The 25,502-nt window shown below is 38.7% G+C and overlaps 1 protein-coding gene across 1 annotated transcript in view; it reads left to right on the top strand.

Annotated features, from left to right (window-relative positions):
* CPNE9 (copine family member 9) overlaps positions 1-25,502 on the top strand; it is a 367,849-nt gene that overhangs the window by 241 nt on the left and 342,106 nt on the right. Inside the window, exon 2 of the mRNA XM_063426739.1 lies at positions 769-1,011. Within this exon, the coding sequence (XP_063282809.1) occupies positions 935-1,011 (77 nt within the window). The 5' untranslated portion in view covers positions 769-934. The remainder of the gene's footprint in view (positions 1-768; positions 1,012-25,502) is intronic.

Raw genomic sequence — 25,502 nt, 5'->3', positions numbered from 1 at the left:
CTCTTTAAAATTCTAACGTATGATTTTCTCTAGTCCCCCCTGGCCCCAAATAAATAAGTAAAATACTAGCCCCATACATATTAGTATGGGCATGTGGAATAAGCTGGTGAATAATTAGGAAATGGGCAAAAACAAGACCAGATGCTTTAGGAAAAGCCCCAATGCTCTCAGATGGATTTTAATTCCCTGATAAATCTGTAATGTTTAATCCCAGCATGGCTCTATGTGTGCCATAGAGGATCTTTAAAATCATGCTCCCCTGAGTCTTTAAAACACCACTGCTGGTAAAATATCTAATGAAAAAAAAAATATCTCCCACACACACCCTAAAGATTTTTTGGTGCCCTTGGGTTGGGGATTTAAAAAAAAAAAAAAAATGAATTAAAAAAAATGTAATGTTATTTTTTCCATGATGATTATATTGCAGCTTGCTAGAAGATGGTGTGGGGGTGTAAAGCTTTAATTGAGACAGATGACTTCAGGATCTCATTGGGAATGAGAACAGTGAATAGTTGTGGCTTTTGAACAGCAATTATGTGGTTAATGTGCCTTTAGTGACACAGATGTGGAGGGACTTTGATGAAGCAAAATGTTAGTCTTGAAATACTGCCATCTGTAGATTAGACGGGATGGCAGTAGATACAGGAACTATCCCTTAGTGTGGAACCTTGATCACAGCTCACTGTTAGAAGCAGAACGAAAGCAAGACAAAAAGAAGGTGTCTTTCTCTCTTTACCTTCCTCTTCTTCTTTATATGTATGTAAACAGATACATTGAAAGTCTTCATGGACCTCACTTCGGGACATCTTCATGATCTGCTAGCCAGAGCTGACACAATACTTTCCTGAACCAGTACTCACTCACTGGAGGGGAGTTCAACCAGAAGGACTTAGACATTCCTCATCGGCAGGTGGACTTCAGTGGCCAAAGGACCATGGCTTCTATTGTAGACTTCGACCCTGTAAACACCAGTGTCCCAGCCACTAAAATTGAGATCACCGTGTCATGCAGGTGGGTAAACAATTTATTATAGTGCTTTTTTAACCTGATTAATGCTGTTGGCATTTTTTTTAGGGGGGGGGCGGTAGATAATAGGACCTGAGTCCACAGGTACAAGGGACAGGGCAAGACCCAAGACCATTGTAAATGGACCATATGGCCAACAGAGGGCTTTGATGCATGTTTTCTGACAGCCAAACATTTAACTACTAAACATGCTGAACTAGGATATATATACATTCATATACCTACAAGGCTAACAGAAAAGACACATTTGATGAATGAATGCATTGCTGATATAATGACAATGAATAGGTGGCAGTTCTGTGCTGTAAAAAATGGAAATAATTTTAGCCAGGATGAAAAGAGTTAATAATTTAAAGAACATCTCCTGATACACTTTAAACACTATAAAATGAATTCTTGCAGGTAATTTAATGAGTTTACACATTTTGCCAACACAAGAATCCATCTGAATGTGAATTAAAGTGTTGCATTTCCTGTACTTATTTATAAATGTCATGTGCATCAATGTATAGCACTGATAGGTATCACCATTGTGTCTATTTGGATAGGATGACAGAGTATTTTGCAATGCACTAGTGATACTGTCTGGCACTCAAATGGTTACCGTGAGCAACCAATAAAAATAAGAATAGTAATTCTAAATCATTATTGGAAGTGCCTTAATTACTTTATTGAGGCTTATGCAGTCAGCTGTGCAGCTTCAATTAACCCTGAATTTAAATCCAAGAAGCATTGAAGTGAAAATAACTATATCGCTATTATTAGATTGGGTTAAAGGACAGCAAATTGGAAGCCATGCATGTGTAAGCAGTATTAGTAGGCTGATGTACCTTGCTGAATATTACAGGTATTAATAAGTAATGATGTTAACTCATTGCTGCCTGAGCAACATGGCTACCAACAGCCAGCTTCCTATGGCTTGCAGAGCAATTGCTGACTTCACTCTGGCAGTGAGAAGGTTAAGCATTTTGTTTTACATGAAAAAAAGAAAGGACAGGAAACAGCATGATATGTTTCAGGGAAAGCTCTGTGATTTGTTTGTAGTAGGATGCAGGGAGGGGGACACATATGGACTGGTTTTTCAAAGACAAGTGTAACTGGTCACATAGGAAAATACTTGAATATTGATAGTGGAGGGATTATTGTACGATAGAAATATTTGAAGGGTACATGTCACTGGGTGGAATTATATTCTGTTTGGGTTTATCAAGTGTCCAAGTGTAAATATATAAAAATGGATACGATGTAAACTGTAATTATGTATTTCAAGATTTTGTATTTCAATTATTTTCTTGAATAATTACTAAGCACTATTAGTGCAATATATATATATATATAAAGAAAAAATGATACAAAGGTGCACTCCTGGACTAAATAGCGTTTTTTTCAATTTATTGTGCAAAAAAGAACGATCAGTGTTTCGACCTATTCAGGTCTTTCTCAAGATCTTGAGAAAGACCTGAATAGGTCGAAGCGTTGGTCGTTCTTTTTTGCACAATAAATTGAAAAAACGCTATTTAGTCCAGGAGTGCACCTTTGTATCATTTTTTCTTTATATATTTCGCGGGTTTGCACACTGGAAGAAGACATTTTATGGCTATATATAGGTAGAGTGTCGAACTCATCTTTTTTTGGTATATATATATATTTTAGGTATATGTATTGCACACTCTATATATTATTTATTTATAAAATATTTTACCAGGAAAGATACATTGAGATTTCTCTCGTTTTTAAGTATGTCCTGGTTATATAGAGAGACAGTGTGTGTATATGTATATATATATATATATATATATATATATATATATATATATATACAATACACAAGATCCAGCGCACTCACCTATGCACTAAACAGCAACTTCAAAGTTGAAAGATGTTTTTTTTTTTTTTAAAACACCTAATATAGGCAAAAATAATGGGGGTTTAGTTACATTATATGATCATACATTGCATAAGCCTGCCACAACGCCCTTGTTTCATATATATATAATTATACTTCTGTAATATCAATATCACGTATTACCCAGGACATACTCAAAAATGATATATATCAGTGTATACATTATTTTATTCACTGTATATATACATACAGTGAATAAAATAATGTATTCACTCATGTATATATCGTTTTTGAGTATGACCTGGGTAATACGTGATATTGATATTACTGAAGTATAATTATATATATATATATATTTGTGCATAGTTTATATCTGTTACTTCTAAAGATTATATACTGAACTGTGAAACAAATAGAATTGACAAGGAAATTACAAATTATAGGATAAATAGCTGAGCTGGAAAAGTATATTTGGAATTATTTTTTTCCATTTTGACTTTATATTTGCATTTTTCTCATCGCTTCTACAGAATTCACAGTTTAGCGTATAAGCCCCACAGTGAATAGTACTCTGTAAAGTCCTTATTATGATTTATTTTTCACACTAAACTGCAGAGGTTAATTACAGAGAATGAAACTTTGCGTAATTTTTAATACTCAAAGGAGCCCGTTTCTGGCACTGCTGACCCATTCTCACAGTACACATTTTATGCATGACTATGTTTGTTTACAGATATCAAATTCATCATGCATGTAACTGCGTAGCCAAGACCCACTGACATGTAGCGGAAAAAATAAATCGGATGTTTATGGTTTTTTTGTAAGCCTCTACCTTTTTGAAAGTAGTCAAGAGAATCCTTCGTCCCAAAGCAAATCAGGGTAATTAGCGGAAAAGGCAAACCTTGTCACAAAAAATAACAAATGTGATAAACTGCTAATTTGACAATTTTTTTTTGCAAATCTTAGGAAATGGGTTCGGTTTACTAAACAGTGAGCTGGAGTGATTAGAACTGAAGATTTTACCCCAATTTAACTTTCTTGGCCGACATTTTGCAAGTCGTGTGTCAGGTCATTATTGGGACCCCAAAATCTTCAGAGCTACACGTCTTTACTTGATAAATAGACCTTCTCACATTTTGCATAGGGTAATCATTAATTTGCAGTAAATACGATATAAAAACTTCATTCCATCAGAAATTAGTAGTGTTTATTACCAAGCATTTTTATAATTGTGACTTAATTTTTCCCATCACTTGAAGTATAAAAGCGGTATCTACAGTTTAATGCATCTAAATGTTTTTATGTATTGCTTTAGAATAATTTTCTGTTATTTTTCATATCACTTTAGGGAAGGAATGCCTTAAAGACCCCCAATATGGAAGAACTACAACTCCCATGATACTTTGCTAGTCTTACGATATGATGAGGGTTGTAGTTCTTCCACAGCTGGAGATCTACTGTTTGATCACCCCTGCTCTAGTGTTTAATGGCAACTGGGTTTCTCTCTACTCAGGTGGTGAAGGAGTTAAGCTAATTCACTGCAAAGTGCTAGTTAACTAGAGTCTCAGACCCCTAGCATATAAATTGTTAAGTAAAACCATGCTGGGATCGCAGCTACCGCTGAGGTTCTGTAGAAGAGAACACACATGTCTGATTATGAAAGAAATGCTCATCGATCTATATGGAAATTTGCTGGGTCACAGTTCTGATTTGATTTACATTACAGCCAATTATCCTTTTATATGAATGTAATACTTATGGTGTCTCTGTATCGGCCTGCAATCTATGATAATGATATTAAAGGTTTTCAAGCAAGAGTTCCTAGTCTTCTATAGGAAACCAGGTTGTAAATATCATAGTGCCCTTATGTTTTCTCTGTCTACTCATTCAAGTTCCCTTTCACTTTTCATTGTCCACTTTCCTATCTATTATCATCTCCTCATTCCTGTCCAGTACCGGTCTCCTTTTTCATTGCTTACTTTCTCTATTATCGTCTCTTCATTCCAGTTTCCTTCTCTCCTTTCATTGCCCACTTTCCTTATTATCTTCTCCTCATTCGAGTCCCTTCTCCCCGTTCCTTGCCCACTTTCCCTATAATTGTCTCTTCATTCCAGTCCTCTTTCCCTTCTTCACTTTTGCTGCCCACTTTCCTTAGTATTGTCTCCTCATTCCAGTCTCCTTCTCCCCTTTATTGCCCACTTTCTCTATTATCATCTCCTCATTCCAGTATCCTTTTCCTATTTTACTTCCCACCCATCATCCACTTCCATTGCCCACTCTCCTCTATAATGACATCTACTTTTTATTCATAGGTTGCTCCTCCTCCATAAGAGCTCCTCCTTGGTACTTTCCTTATCATTTCACCTTCTATAGTCAACTTATGCCTTATATTTTAGTTCCCCATGACTATTAAATGTTCTTCTTTTCTCCCCTCATTTTGTTTCAGTTCTCCTTTCATTTCTTAGTTTCCTATCCCTCTTTCTTTCCCCACTTTCCTTATCATCAACCAACCTAACACCCAAAAATCACTGTCATGGTGCCTGCCTCTGTGGTATCACCTGGGTGCAACTGGGCTCTGGTGGTGCATCCTACTTGCGTCAAGTGACTCTGGATCCAGCTCCACTAATGATGTCAATAGTTTGAAATATTCTTGCATCATTTTTGACACAGGTTTCAGCTCTAATAATGATGCCAACACTTTGAAACACTTTTGTGCTTAATTTTGCCACAGCTCACTACTGTACCCTACGTCATTCTAGGATGTCACTTTCTATTGCGTCATCTCGGCAAATTCCACTGAGCTCTGTGATTGGCTTTTGTCGACATTTTGTGCCTATTTTTTACTATAGCATTATAGCAGCCTGGCCATTGAAAGGATCAGGAACTCTCTCTCTCTAGCTCCTTGTTTGCATGTTAGGGTATAAGATCCTGAGACTCACTTCTTCACATAGGCTTATAACCCCACATCAGCTTAACTTTGATTCCAAGTTAATCTCCACTTTAGCACAGCTCCTCTTGATCCAGACCTCAGTAAACTTTCATTTCTCAAGTAGGCTCTGCCAACCTAGCTTTGGGACTATTTAGTCAAAGTAAAAGGTGGCCTCTAAGGCAGTTAATATAATGGTAGTTGCAAAAAACCATCTGACATGGTGTAACCCTGTTATGATGTCATGTATCATAATGTATTTATTAACTTAATATTTCTGAAAAGCATCCTGGATAGATAGTAGTCATGCAGACGTCTACTGTATTCCAAGATTCAAGAGTCCCCCAAGTTCATTTTCGAAAGGTGATTTTCAATTAGAGCTGAGTTTCAGTGTTTTGTGAAAGTTGTCGACAAACTGCGGGTTTTTGGTTTTGAGATAACAGGCTGTGTGTTTTGGGATTTCTTATGCATTTCAACAAATAGGATTATAAACAGACTAACACGATAAAAATAAATGAATAAAAAAACAAAACAACAACAACTTGTAAGGTCTGATTTCCCCAATGTGCTTCTGAATCTCTTTTCATCTAACATCCTTCCTAAAAACGTGTCCCTACCTAGAATTCTCCTTTCGATTGCTGTCTTTGTATTGGCTGTCATGAAGATCTGATGGTTTTTAATCATTATTATTTTATGTAGCTTTTTGCTAAAAAGACTTGTATTTATAATAAACTACGTGCTAGTTGGAGACTATTAATAAATAATATTGTAAAAACTTATACCTTGACATTTCTTATTGCTTTGTATCGAAGGCAGTACTAGTAGCAGTTCAGAAGACATAATGATCTGTGGCAAGGTGTCCTATGAAGATGGGGGATTTCTACCTCTAAGATTAATCAAAATATTAACCATTTAATATCCACATTTATATCCATGGGAATCTGTTTTCTGAATGGGTATTTTACAGAACAAGCCGAGTTTTGTAATAATTTTCCTTCTAATGGGAATATAGTCACTAGGTGGACCTTAGGTTATAATATTGTCACTAGGTGGACTTTAGTTTATAATATAGTCACTAGGAGGACCTTAGGTTATAATATAGTCACTAGGTGGACCTTAGGTTATAATATAGTCACTAGGTGGACTTTAGGTTATAATATAGTCACTAGGTGGACTTTAGGTTATAATATAGTCACTAGGTGGACCTTAGGTTATAATATAGTCACTAGGTGGACTTTAGGTTATAATATACTGACTAGGTGGACTTTAGGTTATAATATAGTCACTAGGTGGACCTTAGGTTATAATATAGTCACTAGGTGGACCTTAGGTTATAATATAGTCACTAGGTGAACTTTAGGTTATAATATAGTCACTAGGTGGACCTTAGGTTATAATATAGTCACTAGGTGAACTTTAGGTTATAATATAGTCACTAGGTGGACCTTAGGTTATAATATAGTCACTAGGTGAACTTTAGGTTATAATATAGTCACTAGGTGGACTTTAGGTTATAATATAGTCACTAGGTGGACTTTAGGTTATAATATAGTCACTAGGTGGACTTTAGGTTATAATATAGTCACTAGGTGGACTTTAGGTTATAATATAGTCACTAGGTGGACCTTTGGTTATAATATAGTCACTAGGAGGACCTTAGGTTATAATTTAGTCACTAGGTGGACCTTAGGTTATAATATAGTCACTAGGTGGACTTTAGGTTATAATATAGTCACTAGGTGGACCTTAGGTTATAATATAGTCACTAGGTGGACCTTAGGTTATAATATAGTCACTAGGTGGACTTTAGGTTATAATATAGTCACTAGGTGGACCTTAGGTTATAATATAGTCACTAGGTGGACTTTAGGTTATAATATAGTCACTAGGTGGACCTTAGGTTATAATATAGTCACTAGGTGGACTTTAGGTTATAATTTAGTCACTAGGTGGACCTTAGGTTATAATATAGTCACTAGGTGGACCTTAGGTTATAATATAGTCACTAGGTGGACTTTAGGTTATAATTTAGTCACTAGGTGGACCTTAGGTTATAATATAGTCACTAGGTGGACCTTAGGTTATAATATAGTCACTAGGTGGACCTTAGGTTATAATATAGTCACTAGGTGGACTTTAGGTTATAATTTAGTCACTAGGTGGACCTTAGGTTATAATATAGTCACTAGGTGGACCTTAGGTTATAATATAGTCACTAGGTGGACCTTAGGATATAATATAGTCACTAGGTGGACCTTAGGTTATAATATAGTCACTAGGTGGACCTTAGGTTATAATTTAGTCACTAGGTGGACCTTAGGTTATAATATAGTCACTAGGAGGACCTTAGGTTATAATATAGTCACTAGGTGGACCTTAGGTTATAATATAGTCACTAGGTGGACCTTAGGTTATAATATAGTCACTAGGTGGACCTTAGGTTATAGGAGCTTTTTCTCCAGCTGTGTGGGAGGAGAAAGCTGATCATGAACCAGGCAAGAGGTGTATAAGGGGAAGTAATTGGGCAACATAAGAAAGGACTGAAGCTTTATGATTTCCCCCCCAGGTTTTACAATAAACAAGGATTTTTCTCAAGGATGAAATCAGAAATCCGTACATGCCTGCACACTTCTGTCTTCAACCACCATTTCCATCAATTTAAAAAAAAAAAAGAAAAAAATGAATGCACATCGTTCTTGCAAGTAAATCAAAGCATATGCTTGTCTCCACTTACTTGCTCAAGCAATGTTCGTTCATTTTTCTGTTAACAAAATGCTATTTGTGGCAGAATTGCACAAGCACATGTAGCTACAGATTTTCATTGATAAATGAATGTGCATACATGTACACAGGCTAATGCAAAAGAGTGATTCTCTAAGAGATGCAGAGAGTGTTGTTCAGAAATGCCTTAAAAAAATTACAATTATGTAAATTGACACAATAATATATTTTTTTCATTTAATTGTTCATTAAATTTATTTGTCGTTTCTCAGTGAATCAGTTTGCGAAATTTAGAGATTACGTGGCAACCCTTTGTCTTGTAAGATTTTAAACAGGGTTCGAAAAATAAGCATTGAAGCCAAATTATGATTTTTGTCATATACAGAGAATAATAGGTAACACAAAATAAATTAAAAATAGACCATTGGTATTTTAAGGGACCTAGTGGAATTGTGGGGAATGTAGAGACCACTGAAATGCTATCAGAATGTACAAATAATGTTTGTATGTGAAAATAATGTCCACATACAATATGTGCAACTACACAGGGCATTGAAAAGGGCAAACATTTCTAAGGTGTATTTACTTCCTTCACTCTGATTGAAGCCATAAAGTTTAACCTGCAAAGGTTACTTTAGAGCAAGGAAGGAGGGAGGGGGCTTCCATTTACCATTCTCTGACTTGAAAAATGTGATCCTGGCAACTAGGAAATTCATTTTTGTGCAAAGGTAAAGCGTGGCTTCATGTATTAAATGTTATTTTGGATTGATTTACAATGTAATATAAATAAATACAATGTTCACATGTTATTTTCCTCTTTAAGTAGAACAAATGTATAGAAAAAATCTTGCAACCCATAAACATTAATCTCCTTTAAATTTAAGATTGTCCACAAATTCATACACATTCTTATCTCATTCTAAGCAGCTTATGCTTGCTTTCTAGAGCAATAAATAATACATATCTTACATATGTACATACATATTACATATACATTATATATATGCATAATATATATTGAGAGATGCAAACATATTAAGTTTGTAATGTAAGGAATCATCAACATTTTAAAATATTTGAGCGGAGAGAGCGATAAATAAAAGTATGTTATAAAAAAATCTATCAGTGATTCAGAGTGCATCATGGGTTAATTTGGGCAAGTTTATATTTGCCTCCGTGTCTTTAATACAATTCCATGATTGGGAAAATCCATCCATTTTGTTACTAGCCAAGATGCTCTTACTGTGCCAGTTCAGAGATGATTCCTGATTAAGCGTCATGATTAATATCTTTAAAACAGAAAGTCTTAAATGTGTGGAGTTTATTCATTAAACAGCAAATAGTAGTGGATTTGCAAAATCTTTGAATTGCAAGATGTAGGAAATGATTTGGAAATGTTCTCCAATTAATCTATAATCAGAGCTCGGTGATTAATGTCTACATTTTGGCCGTTCAGTTTTCCACTTTAATACAGTTGGGTGGTTAGTGAATAAACTCCAAGGCAAAGATTTTGAAATTCATTCTCCGATTAGAACATTACTTTTCAAAGGTTGAAATATTGATTCTTGTTGAACTCCTATCAATAGTTAAATGCTTTGTAAACATCAAACTATGTATAAAGAAGGATTCTCTGAAAATGCAGGACATAAAACAAATTTCATATTAGATCTTTTCTGTATAAGATATAAATATTCAACTCCTACCGGAAAGGAAAAAACGCAATATCTACATCTAAAGCTCTTACATCTCAGATTCCTTTGAAAGATATAAAACATAAAGACATTGTTAACTTGCATGACTTACATAATAATCATTTGAGAGATATCATTACCCATTCATCTTTCAATAAGTTCAAGGTGTTATTAGCCCCTCATTTATATACATGTTTTCATCTAGGTGATCTAATGCATTTCAACAAATGTCAAATTACCAGATGTCTACTGTAGTACTATAGTAATATTTTACTAATTATCAGATGTCAGCAATGATACGCTTCAATAATTAACAATCGATCAAATGATTATCAAATGGAAGAACGTAATACTGTAAATGACCCGCAGTTACAACTTGAATGATATGGATATATAGAGAAACAGCACATATCTTGGTCAAAACACTTAAGATATTGACAAATTGAGCTGAAAATTCTCCAATTCCACTCCATACACCAACTCGATGACAATTCCCAAACTAAGCTTTCTATTTTTTTTTTCTAAGCAAGGGACAGTCAGGCACATACTTACACATGTTTGTAATGACATTGTCCAGGCCTTGAGATCATGGACCCTGTTTGAAAATGGTTAGACCCAACTAGCCTTGATATTGCCATCAACCTAGTCCCTTCTTAGGAGTTTTTTCCTAAATAGTTTAAAAACCATAGACATAACTAGAAACCACCAGGCCCCCGTGTCTCACTCCCCACCCACCCCCACCCCTCCATGTGTCTCATTTCCCCTCCATGTGTCTCTCCCCCCCAGTACCTTCTCACCACGGAACCCGGTCTGACATGAAGTGCTCTCTCACTGATCATTTCGTGTCAGACTGCAGTCTGCTTGGCCACACAACACACAGCGTCAGAAGGGGAGCAGTACAGAACAATGCTTCCCTCCTGCCGGTCACCTGGCAACTGTGCACCCTTTGTCACTCCAGATGTTGTGAACTACACCTCCCTTGATGCTTTGCCAGGAGCTAGGAGCATTATGGGAGATGAAGCCTACAACATCTGGAGTGCCGAAAGTTGCCTAACCCTGAACTAAGGGATGGTACCAGTGGACACTAAGCAGCATAACCACTACAGAGAGCTGTCATGACTATCTTAGAATGTCCTTATAGCATCTACTGTGCTAATATTGGATGTGATACATTTTAGTTGTCAGATCTAGGCAAAAGTCTTTCATTGTAATTTGATTTACTGAGTCTAGAGAAAATCAATAGGGAAGTGCTTTCTGGTTGTGGTTATTTTTTTATTTCCTGTCCTCCTGTTAATTCAGAGGCATACGGATTTCAGTTTGAAACAAATCACCAGTTTGCTAAATATATGTCAGGCTTGTCAAAAGAGCTAAACAACTAAAATCATGATATGATGATTTTGCTACTTCTTGATTAATAAAAGACTTGGCACTTTTCAGCAGAGTCCTGATTATCCTGCAAATGTGTTCATTTAAGAGAATTTCTACATAGATATTAATTAACATGAATGTACAAAGGACAAGTGGTCATACACTGAGAGTTGAAATAAGGAGATTTCACCAGGGTTGGTGCAAGGATTGTGGCTACACAGGCAAAGATCCCCAAAATGCCACTTCATTTCCTTTGTGTGCCACTTTCTCAACCAGCCCCTATGTGTGTATTTTCTCCTACCAACTCCTTTGTATGTCTCTCTTCCCCCGTAGACTCTTTGTCTCTGTGTCTCTTGCCTCCTGTTGCAGTGTGGCACGGACCACGGTAGAGAATATTCTTCTACCCGGTCTAACAGGAAGATGCCAGTTGTAGTGGCCACGCTACATGGAGTAATTTGCAGTTGGAGAAGCATTGTGCACCTCCTCCTGCCGGTCACTCAGAGATTGCGCCCACTGGGCCGGTGTGCACACATGGTAGTGCTGGCCTGCACCTTCATATACAGCAAAATAAAGGTTTATTTGCAGTAAGAAAAATAAAGATATAGAATTATCTTCCAGTGAAGGAATATCTTTTTAATCCAAAAAGCAATATGACTGCTATTTGGAGTCAAGAAGGAATTGCTTAAAATATTTGTTGCAAAACTTTAGAATTAATTAAAATACATATTTCCCTTCTTCCGGATCAACAGCAAAATTAGGGATTTGTGAATGGCTGTTAGAGCGATATATTTTTTTTTTGTTTAGCCTAGGTTACTATGTAACTAAATATAGTAGTGCAGGCTTGCTGACAAAGGACTTCATATAGAAATAAATTCTCAACCTCTGTTTTTTCATTATTTCATGTTATATTTGTACATTGTAACCAGAAGGGAGCTGATCCCTTACCTGTTTTCTGACTGTTAAAATCTGACCTCATTCAGATCATATAAATAGAACTAAAGTAGGTATGTGGTTGAGATGTCAGTTCTGTGTGGTTTGCTCGCTAAACAGTGCCTTGTGATGAACTGATTAGATACAGGTGTAGTGGCCAAATGAAAGGGGTAAGAACCTTCCAGTCAGCATGATGTAGCTTTTAAAGGGTTTAAATAGCCCTATGTCCCCAGTGATAATATTTTTTTTTCTTATCAACCAAATAGAAAATGTCACTTTTTTTTTTTTTAATTCTTTATTTTTTTGTGCAATAGGGTGTACAAACAGGCCTGAGGTGCCACGATAGCAGGACAGGCTTATCAACAGTTACATTATCGTGACAGGATTGAGTTGCACATTTTAGTTTTTGAAACGAACATAACATTGAAGTAAAAACATATCTGTGTAATGTAAATCAGCAGCTGTGGTAACAACTTATATGTTGGACAAAAAGCTTGAGCTCGGCTGAGGAGCCTGGGGCTAGTATTTTACAACTGCTTAGCAGCATAAGTGACTTATATAACATTAGTTGTCAAAAAGGGTTCTATAAGGTTGTGCATAATAAAATGGCTTAGGCACTAGCGTGCTCTAAGTGGGATGGTCTGTCAGGGCTATGGAAGCGTTTGGTCCTGTGTCTCCTATGCCGGCTGGGTGGTGGCCTCTGTATGGGCATCGTTACGCTCCTTAAGTCGTATGGGAGGTCTAAGTCAAGGGATAAGAGATAGCATAGTGTGGAGACTGCGTGAATTTCGGAACGCATGTTTCGGGGTTGGTGCGTCATCAACATTTGGGTGGTATGCTGGGTCTTATAAATTTTACGCCTCTGGGTGTAGCTTAAGTGGTTTTGGGATTGTCCGGGGTTGCAGAGGCGGGGGGGAGAGATTATGGGCTCTCGGTTGTCGGGCCGTAGTGACCCTCGTCAGTGGCCGTTGGGTTGTGTTGGCTTCAGAGTCATTGTAAACATAAACATATATATAAACAGGCATTAACTGATAAAGCAAGTAATTGAAATATAAACGATCTGCTCAGGTTGCGGCTGTGGCACGTCCGTCTGCCGGAATAAAGGGGGTGACCCTTGCCGGGTCCCATACATGCAACGGCTTTGTGGCACCTCTCTTGCTAGGCCCGGTAAGTGAGTCATTCGGGAGGCCCAGGGTTGCAAACAGGGCAGCCGCCTCATCCATATCTCGGACCTCGTGGGTGACGTCTATAGGGAATGTCACTGTTTCTGAGTGCTGCTGTGAAGGGTTGCAGGGAGTGTCTCCATTTGAGTGTGTCCCCTGAGAGGTCAGTGTAAAATGTCAGTGACATATTTTCAAACCTATAAGGCGATAGTCCTTTCAGTGCCGCCATTACTGCTGCCTTATCCCTGTTGCAGGTAAGTCGTACCACTATGTCTCCAGTGGTGGGTGCAGGTGCTTTCTGTGGCTTTGGAATTCGAAAAGTCCCATCTATGTGGATGTTCTTGGCTTGTTTGGGGGTCAGTAAGGCACAGAGCAGTCTCCGTATCATGTGTGGTAGTTCCTCTGCCGGGATTTCGTCTGGAACTCCTCTTACCTTGATGTTGTTGCAGCGCCGTGCATCTTCCATGAGGGCAAACCTCTGTTCAAAGGTTGTCTGCTGCTTTTGAAGGCGCCGTATTTGTCCCCCAGTGAGGTGATCTGTGTGGATTGTTGTGTGGCCGTTGTTTCCACGGTCTTGATGCGTCCCACCAGGCCAAAGAGTTCAGAGCGCAGGGAGGCCATGTCGGCCTGCAGCGTTTTCTGGAGGCCTCCTAGCAGTTCCTTTAGGGTGGCCGTTGTTACAGGCTGGGTGTCAGCACTCTGTGGTATTGCCTGGGTATGGTAGGGATGTGGCATGGGAGGTGACTCCCTGTCCAGAAGCGATTCACCTGAGGAGTCCGAGAAGTCTGCATAGTCGGCGGCCATCTTGGGTCCGCTTGCGCCATGCGCTCGTCGCAGGAGTTCCCCAATGTTCATGCTCGTCTTGGGCTTGTCTGGCTTTAGCTTCTTGCTTTTGCGCCCCATAGGTGAGCCTGCCACTGTTTTCGGGTCGCTGTGGGTGTTTTATCGTTAGGGATTTCTCGATTCAACACGGAGCCCATGTATTGTGCGTCCGGTGTGCTTGGCTGCTTGGCTCCGCCCCCAAAAATTTCACTTTTTTAACTGGCTGAGCAGCTATGCTGGGTTAGACTGTACTATTATCTGACCAACTGCTGGTCAAACTAACTTTACTTTGTAAATTAAATAAACCACCTGCATCTATGGATAACAAATATTCAGCATGTCCATGACTTCATAGTTTAGTGGTTCTGCCCGAACCATATGTGATATCCAAGTAGCCACTGTTTGGAGTTCCAAAGGATTAGGTCAGTCCCAGATATTATGCAAAATGTACATGAACAGAAAATAGGAACAACCAAACAAGTTAAAATCCCACGTTATTCATTCATCCCTTAGGGCCGTCAAAAATCCAACATATGGAAAAAAGGGTGACCATAATTTATATGCAGGCATAAAGTGCCCCCAACAGTCCAAACATCTATCTTGCCAGCCACCGTCTACGTGTTTCATTTTTCAACTTCATCATCCTAACTTACCTGCTGCTGTGATAGCCTTGTGTGCTCTGTGTGAAACAGTAGCAACAGGATAGTTAGGTTGAGCAGCATCTGGTCAAATAACGTCAATGTCTGACCCAATATGCCAGACAAAAAAAAGGGAAATTTTCTAAAAAAATAAAAATCAATATACATAATTTAATAATATACCATTAAGTAAACAACCTGGGGTAGAAGGACTAAAACCCTAAATCAAGACCATACCTCCCATTTAGGAGGGACAGTCCCTATTTTGAGGGTCTAATCCCTCTGTCCTTCATTCCATCATAATTACCCTCTTTTCCAGGAGCTCCATATTGTTGTTGTGTCTGAGTGTCTAACAGAGCTCCACCGCAATAAAACTCACAGTAATGTGTGTTTAAACTACAGCAAATGTGTTTAGATATCAGTCTGTGTAAATGTTCTTGTTCTAAATTACTTTTTGTTTGCAAACATTGTTATTAGTAAGCACCTAAAATGTCTCAGAACAGCCCCACAGATTCCCCTAAAATGAAAGTGTCTCTCTCTCTCATTTTGAAATGTTTGCAGATATGTTTGGTCTGAGATAATTAGGAATTAGAATATTCATATAATCCATCGCTCTATGGGAACATTGAACTTCCATTCATCTAATTGAAGCACTGGTTATAATGTAGGCCACTTATTAAGACTAGTCAGACAATAATTATTAGGACAATTGTCCTTTTGAATAATCACCGTAGTGTTTCGCAGCACTGTAAAAAGCAAGATAAAACTATCAACATACGTGTATAGCTGTTGGTGTTGAAAGGGTTACTGATTGTTATCATATTATAGGAGTCAAGGACTAGCACAGACGATCCCCCCACGTTCCACTGTGAAATTCTTCAGGAACACATTGTAATCAGGATATAAATATGGTTGAGATTATAATCTCTTATATGATAACATTATGAATTTCCTGCTATGAGATTGTGTTGCCGCATTCAAGTGCATCACACAGCATAATAGTTTAAAACATACATTTTTATAGCCTGGCTTTTCTGCGCTCGCTTGTAATGTGCAAGGTAAATCACACCTTCAGTGTTATTTGTCTACGAGCATACAATTGCATGATTACAGTGATGTTTCTATATTCGGGGCCATGAACTCAATCCCATTTTCCAGTGGAGCTAATGATTTTCATGCTAAACTCTATTAAATGTTCACACAAACACTTAAAAGAGCCACGATAAGACAAAATCATAGTTTATTCAATGTTTCAAAGCAGCGCCTGTGAAATTTCCTCCTTCCTGTAATTTGAGCAACCAGGTTATCGAGTAATTACCAACTTCGGCTTCAACAGATGTAAATGTAAGGAATGTATTCGCTAAATAGTGAGATTCAGTGAATTGGAGATTTTTTTTCATCTTACGTTTTGATTCAAATATTGCATCTGCATTGTAACCTTGCCATAACATAGTGAGGGTGGTCATTCAGTAGAAGTGCTCTCTTTATATGCTACCCTGAGTGGTGCTGGCTAGATAGACTGTCCTCACTCCTCTTCTATGAGTGAATCCACGACCTTTTGGGGACCATGACATATGGGCACCATCCATTGTTGGACGGTATGAGGGTGGGACTTGTGTAGGGAGTGCTTGTCTATCGAGTCCGCATCGTTTCAATACTTGCAGCAGAAAGGCGAAGCTCGCATTTAATAGGATGAACTTGTAACTGCAACAGTTTTTACAAATCATCATGACTATAGTACGTAGGGGAGAAGGGACAGGTACCTCTGTGCACCATAACGAAATTCAAGGAAAAGTATTACATTTTTAAAATATAACCTTTTCATGCAGGAATCTCTAACCCAGTCCCCCCAGATGTTGTTAAACTACACAGCCATGATTTTCTGGCCAACTATTGCATTTAGAGAATTGCTTTCATTTAAACGTTGCTTGATAAAGACACACAGTCGAAACGTTTTGACAATAAAGGGATATCATCTTTTCACAGTAAGGAGTGGTGGCCATCTTTTTATTTATTCTTTGATTCTTATCCAGGAAGGCAGAGCCGGAGTCAACACACCCTTTAGAAAAAATAAAAGTGAGTGCTCTCTCATACCATTGTTTTTTTGTTAAAGAATTCTGGGAGTTGTAAGCCATTGGCATCTGTGGGCACAGCTTGAGATCCCTGTATTTTACTACGAAACTGTTATATCACCTGACAGCATTCAACTTGGCCTTTAGTGGATAGACCCCTTGTGTAATGTTTACATATAATTAGGAAGCAATACATGTAAATTAGCCTGATGAAATACTGAGCATACTGTGATAGCACGCATATTCTACGTTCAATGACAGAATGGCAGAGTAACAGCATCCCTGGATACTGTATATTGCCATCAGAAGGCATTACGTTTGATACGTATATAAATGAAATGTTCTGAAACCCTAGTATCTTCTTCAGTCAGAACAAGGATTAATTTTTATTGAAGAATTATAACTGTCAATCAACATGTTATCAAATCACCATAGCCTGACTTTATTAAAAGAACAATGATTGATCAGCCTTCGCCTAGTTGTTAATGGGGGTTTTAAAAACTAAAACTAGTTTCAGGCAGTTTTCATGACCATAAGACTTCTTGATGAATATGGTAACCCCAAATTAGCCATTTCCACTCATTTGAGATTTGTTGGGGTTTATTCATAAAATACTCATGTGACTAGCTGAGATTTTTTTTCCAAGTAAATTATGCAATTCATTTTTCAATTCACTACTATACAGTATTTACTGATAAACCTCTGAGTCTTACTCTGAAACGTAATTTTAGTCAAAATCGGAAGAATTGGAAAAATTCTACATTCCACTATGTTGTCAGTTTAGATATTGTGGCATAAAATATTTGACTACGAGCGCTTAAGCAGTGCGATAAACACAGACTACTATGTCCAGTATTATGATGTCAGGCCTGCCAACTGTCTTTCTTTTGTCAGAAAAATCCCAATTCTGGTTTGCTCTCTGTTGGTCTGCTTTTGTGAACCCCAGCGAGCTGTTCCATGAAAGCATAGCACAAGTGCATAGTTAGATTTGCTTTAATTTAGCTAAGGGCACTAGGACCATGCTCAGAGATATCGGCATTGCTAGGTTCCAGAAATATGTGGGTCTTGAGCCCAAAATGTTACTTAGACCTAGTGAAGCCACTTAATGTCTCTGTGGAGCACTCAGCACTATGAGGCTGTGGAAGGAATGGATCACACACCTTTAGATAAGACTCCACTGAAACTGGAAGAAAGGAATTTTCCCTCAGAGGAAAGGATTCTTTACAGTAAGAAGCATACAGATGTGGAATTCTCTGCCCAAAGAGGTTGTCTGTGTGTGTGTGTGTGTGTTTGTGTGTGTGTGTATATATATATATATATATATAAAATAGAAGAAGACCGGCACTCAAGGATGAAAGCTCCCTAGAGGAGCTGAAACGTCGATTTTTTTAACAATATATTTTATATATATATATATATACACACACACACAAACACACACACACACACACACACACACAGACAACCTCTTTGGGCAGAGAATTCCACATCTGTATGCTACATTTGAGCTACCAGAGCACCAGGTATATTTTTTCTTATTTGGAGTGCAGGGGTTTACTATTTTCTTTGTATATATATATCTATAAAAAAAACAACCCCAAAAAACAAGACTATATATATATATATATATATATATATATATAGTCTTGTTTTTTGGGGTTGGTTTTTTTTTTTTAAAGATTCTTTATTTTTCGTTTTCAAGGTACAAGAAAACAGTTGTACAGAAGGAAGAGAAAACAATTGGGTTAGTGGGAGGGTAACAACATAGTGGTAATGTAACAGTTTGGTTAGGTTGGGTTGTGGCATCATAGCGAATGGGGTTGTTTCTTTTGGTAATGCCTTCTGTTTGCGGGCCGTATTTGGTGGAGGTCTTGTGGCTCTGTTAGGTGTTGTGAGCGTGGTAGGTTGGGCCTTCCTCCAGGTGGGTGGGTCAGGTTGGGGTGTTGCGCCCCATGTCAGGTATGCGGACGGCTTGGCTAGTTTGTTAGTTTATGGTCGTGGCATAGTTGGCGGGTTTTGTGTGCCAGTGGGGGGGTATGAGGTGGTTTGGTGCTGTTAATTGTTTATAGTGGGTGTGGTGGATTGGGGGATGAGGTTTTCAGGGGGGGTTCTTGCTGTCCTCCCGGGGTCTCCCCCGGGTCCCGGTTGGGTGATTTGGGTGGGTGGTGGGGTTCGTGTTGGTTATCTTAACGGTGTTTGCTGATCAGTGGAGAGAGTGTGAATTGTAATGGTTTTTCACCATGGTGGGGCGGTGGGGTTCTCGAGCCATGGGTCCCAGATTTTGTGGAAGGATTTCGGGGTATCATGTATTTGTGCTGTTAGTTTGTCCATGTCTATGTTGTCCGTTATTTTATGGAGTATTTGGTTGTGGGTAGGTACGTGTGGGGTGGACCATGTTTCCGCTATTGCTCTGCAGGTGGCTAAGGCTATTCTAGCTATTAATTTATTTTCATTGCGGGTGAAGGCGTCGATGGGTTAAGAGAGCAAGAGCGCCCATGGGTCCAGGGGTACAGGTCTGCAGAGGAGTTTGGTTAGGAGGTTTGTGATGGACGTCCATAGGGGGATGAGCTTGGGGCAGGTCCACCAGCAGTGGAGGAAGGTGCCTGTGTCCCCGCATAGTTTCCAGCAGAGGTTTGAGGGGGATCGTTTCATGGCCCTCAGGCGGTGGGGTGTGAGGTACCACCTGAAGAGCATTTTATAAGCCTGCTCCTTGTGGGTGACGCAAATTGAAATGGATTTGGTGGTCGCCCATATGTCAGCCCAATCTGTGGGTTCCTCTGGGGGTCCTAAGTCTTTTTCCCATGCAGAGATGTATGGGAGTGTGACCTGGGTGTGGTGAGTTGTTAGTGTTAGGTATAGTTCGGATATTTGGCTTTTACGAGATGGTGCGCGGAGGCTTGTTTTTTCGAATTGCGTGAGGGTCGATGTGGCTGCCAGTCTGACTTAGTTTGTTGATGCAAAGCTGCGGAGCTGTAGGTAGCGAAAGTAGTCGAATGTCGTCAGGGAGTCGGGGTTGGGTATGTCTGTGAATTGTAGGAGTTTGCCGTCTGGGTAGAGGTGTTTTAGTCTGCTGATGGTCCTCTCTTCAAAATGGGCATAGTGTTGTGGTGTTAGGCCAGGTGGGGTTGTTTTTTTGGGGTTGTTTTTTTTAACTGAATATTTGTAATGTTTATGTGAACAGGTAAAATTGTTCATCACTTTAAATTGATTTTGGTTTTTGCCTTTTTGTTGGTTGAACAGCATTAAAAGTTGTATTCTAAAGGTTTGACTTTAGTCTTTTTTAAATCTATATTGCTATAAATGTGGTGTGGTTGCACTGATTTGGGCCCATTTTCACAGGTATATTTTAACATCTTGAGCTGGCTCCTGGGACTGACAATTTATGCACACCCTTGTAGTAAGCCCTACCTACTAGGTGAATCTGACTTTGTCACCAATAAATGACACCGAATATGCACACCTGCTGCCATTTGTTTTAGAAGAAGTTTGAGCCCCTTGGAAATGTTTTTTAGCAGCATTGGATGGCACCCACCCCAATTTTGCCCCCGTCACCTAGAGTAAGACTCACCGACTTCTGTAGCTACGCGATCTCCAAGTCATTTTTTCCTACTCCTGTTGTTTTTTTGTTTTTTTTTCTCTCTCATTTTGGTTACATTTGTGACATTTGCCAGGTGCCCTACTCTTGTGACCTTATTGATTGTAGTATACAATTTCTACAGTAAACTAACAAAAAAAAGTACTTGTATGTGTGTGAGTACATATTGCGTGCCCACAGAAAGCAATCAGCCTCCATTACTTGCAATAGCTGTGCTACAAGCATTAATGCAACACTATTCCCTGCCTGTCTCAGAGCACGTGTTCAAATTGTGCAAATACCTGGAAGATGGCAAAATCCCAAAAAAGCATCACTGGGAACGGGGCTTGACTTTTGGCACTGGGTATCTACCTCAAATCGTCAAAACACAAGTGAAATAAATGGTTATTTATTTATTTCACAGGAACAACTTCTCGAGACAGGCTAGAGTGGTTATAACGCTTCGAGTATTCCTTTAAAGTGAAGCAGTTGTCAAAAAATCAACTTAAAGCACTCCCATATACACTCAATAAATTGTATATAACAAAGATACAGGTTATATTTAATGTTAAAGATAGAGATTTACCCATCTCTCCTCCTTATCAGCGCTGCCATCGTCAAGGTTTATGGGTGTTATTTTTCATGTAACACCCACCAATTGGCTATCCACCCCTCCATCTCTGGACGTCAGTGATTTGCCCAGTTTGCAATCCTCCTCTGTGACACTGGCACACGGGTTTCATTGCCACTGTGCCAGCGTCTGATCAGAGTAACGGAATTTCAGTCCTTTCCTTTATTCCCTAAGGAGTGTTCATAGCAACCACAGTACATGGGCTGTGGTTGCTATGTTTGGGAGAGCGTAAGGACCTCCTGTGGGTGGTCTTTTCTGCTCTCCTTTGTCAGTCATTGTCTCTGCATTACCTAACAGCTTAAAGAAAAACATAGTTTTTAAAAGATGTTTCTACTAATCTATACATTTGCTATCAAAACCGCTATCACGATGTATAGATAGAATCTCATTCTAAATCTAATAAGCACAAGTTGCATGGGGCATGGCAGGTGTCCTTTAAGTTAAAAATGTGGCAACACTATGGGAAAAGTATATATCATGACAAATTACCCCCAAGTTGTACATTTAAGCAGACTTTATCATTGATTAAGAATAAGAATAATAAGTAATGTGAGAAAATAGAACTTTACGAGAGAAGACTAGTGGATACCTGGAATATCTTCCAGGGGAAGTGGGAAAAGCTAGCATTGTAAAGAAATTGAAAATGTTTGGAATATAACCTGTGGGATGGGTGGTTTCTGATTTAGGTAAAGACAGACAGACTGACAGACAGACATACATATATTTTTTTCTATCACAACCAACGTTTTTGAGTTTAACGAATGACCCAATATGTGTGACTCGTTACTGAAACCTAAAGCATTACAACTTGCGAGAAGAAGTAAATAGTTTGAGGAATAGATGTTCAGTATTACTTAGATTTCCCCATCTTCCAATTGAGACAATGTATCTGTCTGGCGGCTTCTCCTATACAGATCACCAATAGGCCAGTCATGTTTTAAACACTTTCTTTAGCAACGGCAGGCTCCACTGCAAGTGATTTTGGAAAGTAGTTATTAAGCAATAAATCAGTAGCTCAAGGGCATGGTTGTGTTTTCCACTTAGTCAAGCCAAACACTGAGCAAAATACAAAGATATCCCTTTATTAAGATGTGCCTACCACTGATAATGTAATTCTGGGTTTATTTTGTCACTCGGAGAGTCAGAAAACAAGATGTCTGAAATTATCTTAACAAACTGTAAGTCTGAGACAGATCTCCGTTAAGTTGATGTATCTCAATGCTTCTGCCCTTTCTAATAACGGCTGATAAAAAGTGAATCATTCATTTCTGTCATGTCCCTCATCAAATGTCTGCATTTAATAGCAATGCCTCCCTGCTGGAGTCCTGTTACTATGCGGTAATTACCCCCTAGGGATTTATATTACCCATGCAGAATATTTATATGATGGGAAAATAACGTTTATTTTTCAATATAGTCATGTTGGAAAACATGCCCCAGATTAGATGCAAGGATTATTGCCACCGTAGGCCAAGATCCATTTCGCAAACCCCACACGAATGAAATTACATTCTCTAAGAGGTTTATTTACTAAACTCTGAATTTCAGTGAAATGAAAACTGATTTGCAAAGTTTAAGAAGAAACAGCTGAACTGTGACTGTAGCGAAGTTGGAAAATTCTTCTACTTTGACCTTGACTTTGAAATTCACTTTGAGGTCCCAACAATGTCAGTGTCTTTTGTCCTTTTCTCTTTTGCTTTTTTTCTGTCTTCCTTGTCTTTTCATTAAATAGTGAGTTGAAAAATGACTTTCAACATTTAGGCCAAAATTAAAGGGTTGAATAAAGTATCCATATACGTTTTTAAACATTTTTAAAATCACTTTTAAGTGAAGAGACTCCTAAGTGTCGACTTGCCTGTTCTTGTTTAAGTGAGAGAAGCCAACAAATGTTGTGGTAAAATGTCTGGGACTCAACTTTCAACCCCCCTCTCCAAAACTACCTTGTATGCATCAGTGGAACAAGAACCTTTTTAAATTCTAAACTGTGGCCTGGGGTGTTATGGTGTGTCTCAGAACATTCTACACTGGGAAACCATTTGCAAGTTACTCATGAGTTGGTATCTGGGTCTTACCAGGTTAGCCAAGATCTACCATTCATTCAGTCCAATCTTTTGGACTGGATACACTTAGTGCCTTTTTTCCCTTTTTTGATTCTGCCCAGTCCTCCAACCAATTTTTGCCTAGATCCACACTCTTAAAAAATGCATGACTATGGTGCACATCATTTTATTTATTTGATTTGCTCCCAGACACACTCCAAGGGACATCGAAATCCTATATAATGCACATTCTTATCACAGAGAAATTATGGCAGTCTTGTGTTCCCCCGGGCGTTCGGAGGGTCCTGGGCACTCCTACTACATTTATATTGATGAAATGTCCCACAGAGTATCAGGCACATTGCATAAAGTAAAGGAGTATGGGACCTATGGCATGCCCATGAATCCACCTTGCTTGGTAACCAAGATACATCCCAAATGACACTAGGTAGTTGGTTATCTCTGTGATGTTATCTTTGTATTGGGTGGTGAATATTTGGTGCCATCTGTCCGAGTTCTGATATGAGTAATAAATATTCTTACATGTTACAAGTCATTATTATATGTTGTAACTCATTACCTGTGATACACTAGAACAATCTTAATTTTGTTTGTACACTACATTTTAATTACCTTTTTAATTTTACATCAAGCAGCTACTTCTCAAAGCAGATTTATAAATAAAAGTTCAGTAATATAGTGCTCCATTTGGCTACTTAGGTGGAATGGGTGGTTCTCTAAAGTAACTGCCAATGGGGGGCACTGGTTAATAGATCTTTATTGCACACCTCTCAGTTAGGTAGCATGGCACGATTGCATTCATATCTGGCTATACTTCCATTGAGATCCTAGGGAGCATCAGCAGCACACTGTTCATGGGTAGAGAAGAGGGACATAATTTAGATAGGTGGGGTTATGTTGTGATATTTCCACCTCTGTATTAGTGTGGTGGTCATTAAGTTTTCTTTTGTGTTCAAACCCTGAGATGTTTGTAGAACATAACAGTGTCTCTGCATTGAGCCACACATTTTGCCATTCTAAACTAGTTTAGTGTGAATGAACGTTCACTTTTCAGATGAACTGCGTTGTTTTAGAGCTAGTCAATTGACATAAACAGTCTGGGGGGGAGGGGGGGAAGAGGAGTTAAATTACCAATGTGCCAACAAGACATGCAAAGCTGCTTCCTTGCCTGTGATGGACAGCCTACTGTGATCTGTTAGAGCAGGGGTGCCCAAAAGGTAGATCCCCATATGTTGTTGAATTATAACTCCCTTGATGCTTTGCATGCCTTTACAATGACAAAGCATCATGGATGCTGTAGCTTTAAAATATCTGGGGATCTACCTTTTGGGCACCCCTGCATTAGACCTTCCACTGCGGGTTGGGCAGAGCTGTAAACAGCTTGCTGAAAGACTGACGGGGATGTTCGCTTGCATTGAATTTCTCTGATATATGATGCTGTGCTATGGCAGGAGCAAACGCTGTCATGTTAAGGAGAATTGGGGGAGTATGTCCATATGATGGCATGCTCATTTATATTGCAGCACTTTGTCATTTACAAGTCAGCATGAAGATCACAGTGCAGCTCGTAGTGCACACCAGTGGTTGGAATCCTGGGCAAATACCTTATTCACCTTACAGTAGCAATGGCCCTGCTTTTTCCAAGCACATCTATTTATGAAAATCTGGCAATACAACTGATGATAATTACACTCATCCAGATTATGCTTTCTGGCTTGATTGCAGTCTGCATACAGATTTGGAGCTGTGGGTATAACACCATATGGACATGTGTCTTGACCCAAGACTATAGATTCTGTAGGGTGATCTGGAAGATGGTGGGAACAGTGAAATCTCTTCTAAATAAATCTATTGGATTGTGTTCAATATTTTTTCAGACCATTGCATTCTACTAAAAAATGGCTCCTTAAAAAGTATTTAACAACTTACATTATGCTTAATGCAAAGGTCACCTGGCCCTTCTTATTATCCTAGATCTCTCGCTTTCTTTGACACCGTTCTTCATTACCTTCTACTGACTACAGTAGACACAAC

Source organism: Pelobates fuscus, chromosome 7, assembly GCF_036172605.1.
Source record: "Pelobates fuscus isolate aPelFus1 chromosome 7, aPelFus1.pri, whole genome shotgun sequence".
Classification (NCBI taxonomy): Eukaryota; Metazoa; Chordata; class Amphibia; order Anura; family Pelobatidae; genus Pelobates; species Pelobates fuscus.
The sequence above is the reverse complement of the archived record's forward strand: the minus strand, read 5'-3'. Positions and strand labels throughout refer to the sequence as shown.